Source organism: Candoia aspera, chromosome 6 (assembly GCF_035149785.1).
Source record: "Candoia aspera isolate rCanAsp1 chromosome 6, rCanAsp1.hap2, whole genome shotgun sequence".
Classification (NCBI taxonomy): domain Eukaryota; kingdom Metazoa; phylum Chordata; class Lepidosauria; order Squamata; family Boidae; genus Candoia; species Candoia aspera.
Genome location: NC_086158.1, coordinates 82,150,073 through 82,160,058, shown reverse-complemented (window position 1 = coordinate 82,160,058; position 9,986 = coordinate 82,150,073). Strand labels below are relative to the sequence as shown.

Sequence of the window (9,986 nt, the reverse complement as noted above, 5' to 3'; positions counted from 1 at the left end):
TATGAAAATTTATAGTATCAGAGCCGCTTGTAGCATATGTTTAACAAGCCCACAATTTGGCAGCTTGAGAATACTGTTTTCTGAGTTTTAAATGCTAATTTCAAATCATGTGAACATTTCAGAAAAGCTGACAGCATCTAATGAAGATTGAGAAGCTGTAAGAAGTTATTTTGCTAGTTCAGCAGGAAATATATGCTGAAAATCTTGATTAGCAAGTGCACAGCACCACAGCATTGCATGTTGCTATTTAATGGCAATTACAAACGCTGTGACCTGTGGCCATTTGGATCCTCCTATACTCTACCAGTTGAGATTACAGATTTAGTTTGTAATAATCCAAAACAACAGCCATTTCAACCATGCATAAGGCATAAGGGACACTCTTAAAGCCCTTCCTTGATAGCCTTTGGAAGATGTTGCTTTATTGATGAATGCCATTATCATCTGCTTCTTCAGCTGATATGGTGTGTTGCACTCAATCTGAAGTAGTGCTGAAACCTATGGCTAAATGGTTAATGTGACATTTTGGGATAGAAAAATGAAAACACAGATTAAGCAAATTCATGTATAATGTATTTCTGGTTCCTTTGACAGACCATTCCAAAAACCCTCAACACATTATTGTTTGAAACAAAATAAGAAAAAAATTACACACAAACACTCTGACATTCATAACCTTAATTAGTCACTCTGTTTTGATGCTGAAATGTTTTGGTAAGCCAGCAAAGTGAAAACATGGCTTCAGGTTTCTTTTCTTTTTTTGGGAAATGTGACAACACAGATTAATGCTGAACAGATTTATGGAGCTTCCTGAAGTTTATCACACAACTACCGTGTGAGACCAAATGGATAGTCCTAGAATCATCTTAGCTGCATTCAGTCGGTAGCCATCATTCCTTGCCACCATGGTGGTGGGACAACACATTGATCCAATTGAAGACCTGTTGTAGAGCCTTGTTGACTGTACTGATGGAACATGGCACCATGATTATTGCAATTCGAGCTTTAGGTTTATGTCCCAGGGCCTCCCATAGCTTTTATTTGAAATACTTTATATTTAGAAAACAAAATCAAGAGAACGAGTCAAATCTTATGAGTGCCTGGTCCTGAGAGCCTTCATCCCTGAATCTAGGCTCTCCAGGGCTGCTATAACAAAAGGTCTATCTTTGTCAGATTTACTTTGGAACAAGAGGTGGCCTGGCATTGGTGACCCTGCCCTCTTCTCTTGTCCTTTAGTCAGGGGTCCTGCTGCAGGAGTCTGTGTAGGCCCAGGATCCCTTGCAGGGCTACACCAGCGATGCTACTTCTAGTCATAACTCTGTGATTTCCAGTGGGCTCTCCATGATCACTTCTCTCATCTTGTGCATAGGGGTGGATTTGGCAGACTCAGTGCGAGCATTTCTGTCACAGTAGGACCCACCTTCAGCAGTCAGTGTCTCTAAGGAGCGAGCTAGTATTTTCTGGTCATCCTCAGGAAGGCTGTTGAGGTCTGAGGTTAGGAGGGTGCCTGTGCTGCCATGGACCACGTGGATCCCATCAGATCCCTTGAACTCAACAGGCTGCTGATGCCGAAAGCGAAGACTCCCTTGATTCGGGCTCCTTTGTTCCTCCTCCTCCTCTTCCTCCTCCTCCAAATCATTCTGGATCAGCTAGAAAAAGGCCAGGATGAAATCAACACATTACCTATTTTGTTTTTTCTCCAGCTAATTTTTCACTGTTCTCAGTGGTAAGAATATTGCCTTTCCACATGAATCAGAATTGATTCCTGCTGGAACTATTTCTGAAACTCCTGCTTGTATCTAAAAACTAAGGTGTACCTCCCATTTCTGCACATGACAATGTGAACCCATTTGATCATGGACAAAATGTCTCTCTTCAAGCTATTTTGCAGAGCAACAGGAATCAGATCCTCTTTTTTCCTTTTTAAATTGATGTATGCAGTTATGCTATAACCTCACCACCAAAAAGTTTAGAAGTGACATGGATAAAATGCACCAATGAGATACATTAAACATGGTTTTGAACTGTGTGTTCATGAACACTTATATCTTAAATCCTAATAGACTACAGATCTTTGGTTTTATAAAATTATCAAACAGTAGTCTTAAAGAACCTGCACCATAGCTCTCCATCTGACATTAAGCTGTTCAAGGCCTGAGCATCACAAACAAACTGGACTAAAGACACTTTCTGCTTTTCCCATTACCAGTATGGACCACGCATGGCTTCCTGAGTGCAGGAATAGATGACGTCATCCCCTTACATTCCCAGCCTGTGGCAAATACGCTCCCTACCCGTGTCTTCCAAATTGGATTCAAAGCTGCTGTTTTCCAATCAGAGCCATCTCAGGCCCTTCAGAATGGATAGTCTTCAGAGCTTTGTTCTGTCCTAGTAGGTGCTCCAGCAGGGTCTAGGATGCCCCTCCCCCCACCCTTTTGGCTGCTTTGTTCTTTGCTATTGGCAGTTGATGTTCTTTTTTAAAAAAAAATGGGGGGTGATCCAACTCATTCAGTCAATGAACTATCCTTAACCCTAGAAACTCAGCCCTAGCGGGCATCCTTTTGGTGACTTCCCAAGCTGTGTGAAGCAGTCTCCGTTTGCTTTCTACCCTCTGCCCACAGTACTGTAAAGCTTCCCTTCCCTTCTCTTCCCTTCCCTTTTTTTAAAAAAAAATGTTCTGTAGGGACAGTACTACTGTGTTTCTATGAAGCTGAACTATCATTTCTTCCTTGCTGCAAAATTTCCATGGACCTAAATTCCAAAATTTCCAGGAACAGGAATGAAAGAACTTGTTTCTTGTTGCTTTGTTTATTGTAGCATTGGAGCTATGCCGGTACCATACACAGAAAAAAGAAAAAGAGGTTATGTTAATGTCAAAGAAGACAAGGTGGGAAGGAGTGGGGGTTGGGGGCATCCACATGTATAAACACCTGGGAAAGCAAAAGAAAGTCAGGGGAGCAATCACTAAAAAGAAAAGGCCCATGCTGGTAGACCAGGCCATCAGAATCCAGCCATTAAGGTTTACCTTCTCTGCACGGATGGGCAAGAAGCAAGGGAACAACCAATCAGGTCTTGGGGTGGCCACAGTCTGGACTGAGCATGAGCCTTGTTGCTAATGAGGCATGCTGATTTGCTGATACCTCCAACAGCGGGGAGGTGTCAAAAAAGTAAAAATGGCAGATGGGACCCTACGATCAAAGCCCTGCCCTCCACCTTTTTACGTTTGACATCCTTGTGAGCCATATAAAAAAGCTTTGGGCTTTAATCACATAGCCACAGCCACCATCTTGAACTTTCTGACATTTCCCCCACCCCAGAGCTAGTTTATTAAACCTTTGTTCTTGGAAATCTCAGAGCTCCAGAGAGAAATAGCTGCAAGCGCCATATAGTATGTACAGAATGATTCAGCTTTGAAAAACAGACACGCCATCCCAGAGGGCACCACAAGCATTTTCATGAACCCCATGCACACACAGACTACCTCAGAGACTGAGGACTGGTCCCCATGGCTGGTAGTGGCTTTATGTACCATCCGCTCAGCAAGCAGTCTTTTCAACCTCATGTAATCATCCAAGACTACCTTTAAGAGAGAGGCCTGGAAGGAGGGAGGGAATAGGCAATGGGAGACTTTATATTGGACCCTTTTTGACTGATCCTGAAACTACCGGGTAAGGTAATCCTCGTGAGAAGCTACTTTAAAGTCAAATGGGGATTTCCCCTTAAAAAATGGTGGAAACAATTATCTGGAGACCACCTTGGATTCAGAAGATATGCTTTTCAATTATATGTGGTAAACTCCTGCATTAAATAAGATTCTTGCCAGAGGGCATTCTGGGTGGACACCCAAATCAATTATTTCCAAGACTAGACAGCAGATTAAAGATGACGCTGGGAAGCTGAATGACATCCAGAGTTCTATTCTTAGAAGAAATATAGCCTATGTCAAATGGTGTCAAAGAGTCAATTTTTAAAGAATAATTCTATTTCTGTGACTTTTTAAGCAAAAAATCTCTTACAAATTACATGGCAACAGATGGCATTTGCTGGAAAGCTGCAGATTACTAAGTCAAGACCATTGATGGCATAGATACTTACCTTGATAGGCCCTTCTCTCATGATCTGGCCTAGCTTTGCAATATTATCATATTCCTGGATAGCTGCCCTCAGATAGCGATCTTCTTCAGGTTTGGAAGCTGAAGGGCCTCGACCAAAAGTTCCCTAAAAAGAAGAAACTTAGAACTATTTCTGTGGCCTCAACAGGCCTGAAGGAAAGATCACAATGGATTCTTCTCAGAAATTCTACTCAATTCCAGAACTTAAAAACTTTTATGTAAATCATTTCTGTTTTCTAGTAGTCAACTTTCTTGGCCAAACTGAATTATTAAGTAGATCTGCAGCAAATTGAATAAAATTACAGTAAAAATAATGGGGCCATATAGCCTTTGGTTTTACTAGCAAATTTAGCACTGTACCACCTCACAATCAAGTTTATTATCTCCAGCCTTTACAATCTGAAGATCTAAAGCTACCATCCCAGTTACTGAGCTAAAAAACACTCTGCCTTGATTACCAAGACTTAGGCTTCCAAAAATTATAACAAATACTCTAACATAATGGGTCAGTGAAGTTTGACATGGAAAAGCAATTTTAAATGCTTTTATTTAAATTTCATGGAATCATAGAATAATAATGAAAAGCATTTGTTTCATATTCATGGCCTTCTGCAGCAAGTAGAGTTCTTGTTAAAATGACGAAATGTGCATAATAACACCTTAGTTCTGCCCCTTCTGTAGTTGCTTGCAATGATGTAACACAAGTCCAAAACAATCAGGATATGCATTGTGATGCTCCTATGCACATTTTGGCAATTGCTCCTCCTTGTTCCCCACAGACGTTCATGCTTAAATTAATCCAATTTTTTCCTCGCTATTGATACTTCTGTCAGAATTAGGCCATTAGGCTGGTTGATTTTTAAACCCTGATACTAAGCAGCTATCATCTCACATGGGTCCTGGCAGGACTATTCCACAAGTCAGTGATTTCACTCAGGTTCTCAGGGAGGTCATCTTCATGCTCAGCTTGTGCTGCCAATTCCAGATTTCTGCAGAAAGGGTCGAGCCACACAGGGTTTGCTCTGTCGGGGATATATGAAGCTTAGAAGGAAACTTAGCTGTAGGCAACTTTGAGCATTGTTTAAAAGAACACTCTAATAAAACAAGACTTTTAAAGAAAATATATACTATTTTTAGAAGTACAAGAAGACATATTTAAAGAGAGAGAGTGGGGGGCGGGAGAGAAAGGGAGGTATGGGTGTATGTGTGTGCAGAAGCATAGCCAAGCAAGAATGATTTTAAAGTCTCTTGACATGTCCCATTTCTTTGGTCAGAAGATGCATGTGGAATTTTAGTGCCATAGAGGCTTATTTTTTAGAGGGCAAAATGATGAGGCTGAAAAAAAAGGTTGCTCAGTGGTCTTGAATTTAGTTCAAAGGGGTTTCCTCAGCAAACTCAAAATTACTCTTTGCAAAATGTTCTGCTCCAATCCCTATTTATTTCTCAGGAAAAAAAAAAATCATGACCCAGACCCAACCTAGGCAATTAATGGAGTACAAGGCGGAAGTGGACCCTAAGTTTAATGGGGGTGATGGACATGGTGACTCTCACAGCTGTGTGTACTAATGAGAACAAGATTCCTTTCAGTGTGCATAGAAGTGCCTGGATGTCCTTTTCTCCTAACTGGATCTTTCAGAATTGATCTTTCTCTCCCAATGTGTTCATGAAGACAGGATTACATTAACCAGGAATGGATTCCATTCCAGGAGAGTGATGATCTGATGGTCACTCTGGGTCTCAAATCACATCATACATACTTTAAAATAGTCTTGTATAAAATCTTTAAATCTTGTCCAGACATTAAAAAGTAAACCGAGAAGTATTAGCTGAAGTTATTTCCATGTAATATGTCTAAGATTAGGACTAATTTGGGCTACATGTTTCTGAAATCTGTTAAGAACTTACCCATCAAAGGAATATTTATTTGTGTTTGGCATATCCATGATATCCATGAAATCTCGGTTACCTGCAAAAGAGAATGTGTTGAATTTACCAAGCATAATTTCTAGGAATTAGTTTAGAATTTTATCTTTTTATTTTAATATGGGCTTTCTGGGGTATGTTTTTAAAAGCAGACTCACACACCGAAACTTAACAGTGAGATTTTCCCCACCCATTCTTAGAATCTCAAAGTTTCACAGCTTAACCTCTGTCTGGTTACTTACACACTAACAGTTTAATCTGGAATGTACAACTTTTCTCCACCCAGATGATATCATTGCCAATCTGTTGCATTCTTGTGTTTTCTCTACTGTCCATCCAATAAACATGAAAATAACAACACCAAACTATAACCCACCTACAGGGCCGTGCGGAAGAGTTTTCTGAGCATCTGCAGGATGCAATCACTCAGATCCGTTCCAAGTTGGACTCCATGCGTGAAGCAGAGTCTGAGGAGATGCCGAGGGAACATTTTAGCCTTGTTATCTGGGAGCAGTTTGATTTGGTTGGACCCAAGGAAGTGGACAGGATCCTCCAGATTGTGAATGCCACCATCTGTCAGTTAGATCCATGCCCCTCCTGGCTGGTGAAGGCAGCTCGGGAAGTGACGTGTGGTTGGGTCCAAGCAATGGTAAATACATCCTTGAGTGAGGGGGTGTTCCTGGTGGCCTTTAAGGAGGCACTGATGCGCCCCCTCCTCAAGAAGCCATCGCTGGACCCAACTTTGTTGGACAATTTTCATCCAGTCTCCCACCTCCCCTTTTTGGGGAAGGTGGTTGAGAAGGTGGTGGTGCAACTCCAGAGGATTCTGGATGAAACGGATTATCTGGACCCCTTTCAGTCAGGTTTCAGGCCGGGATATGGGACGGAGACTGCATTGGTCGCACTTATGTATGATCTCTGGCAGGAGCGGGATGGAGGCAGTGCATCCATCCTTGCTCTCCTTGACCTCTCAGCGGCTTTCGATACCATCAACCATGGTATCCTTTTGGGACTGCTCAGGGAGTTGGGGGTGGGCGGCGTTGTTCTGTGCTGGTTCACCTCCTTCCTCCAGGGCTGATCCCAATCGGTGGTGATAGGAGAGGAGAGATCCGACCCTCGACCCCTCTACTGTGCGGTGCCGCAGGGCTCAGTTCTCTCTCCTCTCTTATTTAACATCTACATGAAACCACTGGGTGAGATCATCCGTCACCACAGGTTGAGGTATCATCGGTATGCTGATGATACCCAATTATACATCTCTATCCCGGGTGAGGTAAGTGATGCAGTGACTGCCCTTTCTCAGTGCCTGGGGGCTGTGGGGGCCTGGATGGGGAACAACAGGCTTCAGCTGAACCCTGGTAAGATGGAGTGGCTGTGGATTGATGGCACCTCACCTTCTCCATTGCTGTGGAGAACCTCTACTTTAATTTCTCTTCTAATTAAAGTTGGAAAAAGAAGGTTTAATAAAACCAAAGAGACATACAGAGTGGAAGCAAGATTCTTGCTTTTTATAAGTCAGTGTTATGAATGATGACATTCATCAATCAGCCCTTTTTCCCCACGACGAAAAAAACAAATGATTCTCAGTATTGCTTACCTGCGGAACCAGCCACAATTGCTTTTAATTTTCTTTTGTGTCTGCAAAAAAATGTAAAAGTAGTAAACAACTGGGGGAAGAAAAGAATATGAATATTATGACATTACTTCCTAAGCTTTACATGAATTCGACCAGGCATCTCCCCACTGCTTTATCCCCAACTAGAAAAGGACAAAACCTTGGCTACTGCCAGATTTGTAGCTAAGACTGTTCTTATTTATTTGTTTGTTTGTTTACTAGATGCATATTCCACCTTTATTTTATATAGCTCAAGGTGGTGTACATCATGTTCCCTCCTTCAGTGTTCCCCACAACAGCAATCCTGTGAGGTGGGCCGGGCTGAGGGACTGCCCAAAGTCACCCAGCTGGCTTCTGTGCCTAAGAGAGGACTAGAATTCATGGTCTCCTGGTTTCTAGCCTAGCCCCTCAGCCCCTCAAAGACCCATCCTTTTAAAATCACGGGTAGCTCAGCGTAACCTCTGCAGGTTTTCTCCAAGTGCACAAGCCTCCCAACTTCATCCAACTAATGACCTTGATTCAGAGAGCAGTACCCAGAGTGTCAACTTTGCAGGCTCCAATCTTATCTAGCCTTTTACTGGTAAGAGTCCGGGATACTGTTTTATGGCTAGAATACTAAAAAGTGCTATTTCAAGGTTAGAGTACTAAAAGAAGCAGCTTAAATAATTTTACTCAGGGGTATCCTCAAGGTATGATCAAAAAAGTCAAAGGAGTGGCCACAATGGGATAATTGAAGCTGCTCCTGTTTTTACGTGCAATGCAGCCACCATACTGACTTTTTTTTTTACCATACCCCACAGGAACCCTTGGCTTTACTGTAAGAACACTTAGTTTGCTCTTCTGTTGTTATTATTTTTTGCTATGTCTTTTTACTATGGTATTTGAAATATTCTGCCATCCAGGGACTGGTGGCTACTCACGCAGTTCTGTAGTACCAATTCATGAGGATAAACAACATGGCTGCCAGGAAGAGGAGAATAGCCAGAATGATTATTGCCATCTAGAAATGACAAGAAACAGGAAAAAAAAAAACAAAAAAAAACAAAGCAAACCATTGTAGTGGGGAGTGGAATTTCTAGAAAAATTCTTGGCCATCAAACTTCACCTGCCTTATGGCCCTGACTGGAGGATACCATAGTTCCAAGGTGTGCTCATGTTCAAGGTACTGAGGGAAAGAGAAACATAATGTATGGCCAATTAATCATTTGGTGCCAGATTCAGTTAATCTATGTGAATTGTTTCATCTAACCTGCTTCTCCCCTTGACATCATCGACTGGAATATGAATGGGGTTAGACCTGTAGGTATAATCTTTTCATGTATGAACTAATATAAAGATGATATGTCATATCTATCTATCTATCTATCTATCTATCTATCTATCTATCTATCTATCTATCTATCTATCTATCTTTTATCAGCCCTATGAGACACAGAAATTCAGCAAGAGCAGCTGTATATTTTCTAGCTTCTTCTCACTAAAGAAATGTGAATTGTTAGGGCAATAGTAAAACAATAACTTAATTATCTCAGTACTGCTGTTTCTGAAACTTTGCTGTGGGATACAGTTCAACTTCATTAGGGTTATTGACCAATGTGCTTATACAAATCTAAAATTATACCAAGGAAATTAAGAACCAAAGGAAAAGGTAAAATAGAGAGATCAGTGAGTTTACCCATATCGAGTACTCTTAATCATCTGCAGGTTTTAATTGCTGAAAGGCAAAATCTAGCAACACTGTAAATGGTTTCTTATCTAAAGGTAGAAAATCAAGAAAAAATGTTCATTATGACCTATTTTTTAAAATCTGTTCAATTGTGTCTGCCTGGACAAGTCCCTGCTGTTTTCTTGGCAAGGTTTTTCAGAAGTGGTTTGCCATTGCCTCCTTCCTAGGGCTGAGGGAGAGCGGCTGGCCCAAGGTCATCCAGCTGGCTTCGTGCCTAAGGTGGGACTAGAACTCAGAGTCTCCCGGTTTCTAGCCTGGTGCCTTCACCACTACACCAGACTGGCTCTATGACCTATAAAAAATGCTAATAAAGGAAGAATAAAAGTTTCTCAACTACACTGGTAATGGGCATACAACTTGTTCAAAAAGTATCTGTAACATCTGGAAATAAATTATGCTTAAGATATAAAGGAATGTAGCCTCTAATTTACCTGCAGTGTTGACAAGTCATCTGAAGCTCTGGCTGTAATGGCTGGCTGAACATCTAAAACATTGTAATTTCGGAAGAGATTTTTCAGCTGTTCTTTATTCTCATCAATCATCTGTATGACTCTGAAAAAATGGTTGAATATTTCTTAATTTTTACCATGTATTAAAGCTAATAAAATAA

At 41.3% G+C, this 9,986-nt stretch overlaps 1 protein-coding gene across 1 annotated transcript in view; it reads right to left on the bottom strand.

Moving 5' to 3' along the window:
- Nucleotides 1-1,220: 1,220 nt before the first annotated feature.
- The window catches only part of CDH23 (cadherin related 23), a 537,138-nt gene continuing 528,372 nt past the window's right edge, over nt 1,221-9,986 (bottom strand). Inside the window, exons 61-68 of the mRNA XM_063307837.1 lie at nt 9,808-9,928; nt 8,571-8,650; nt 7,633-7,673; nt 6,018-6,078; nt 5,005-5,134; nt 4,096-4,218; nt 3,482-3,595; nt 1,221-1,649 (exon numbers count right to left, since the gene is read on the bottom strand). Of these exons, the coding sequence (XP_063163907.1) occupies nt 1,311-1,649; nt 3,482-3,595; nt 4,096-4,218; nt 5,005-5,134; nt 6,018-6,078; nt 7,633-7,673; nt 8,571-8,650; nt 9,808-9,928 (1,009 nt within the window). The 3' untranslated portion in view covers nt 1,221-1,310. The remainder of the gene's footprint in view (nt 1,650-3,481; nt 3,596-4,095; nt 4,219-5,004; nt 5,135-6,017; nt 6,079-7,632; nt 7,674-8,570; nt 8,651-9,807; nt 9,929-9,986) is intronic.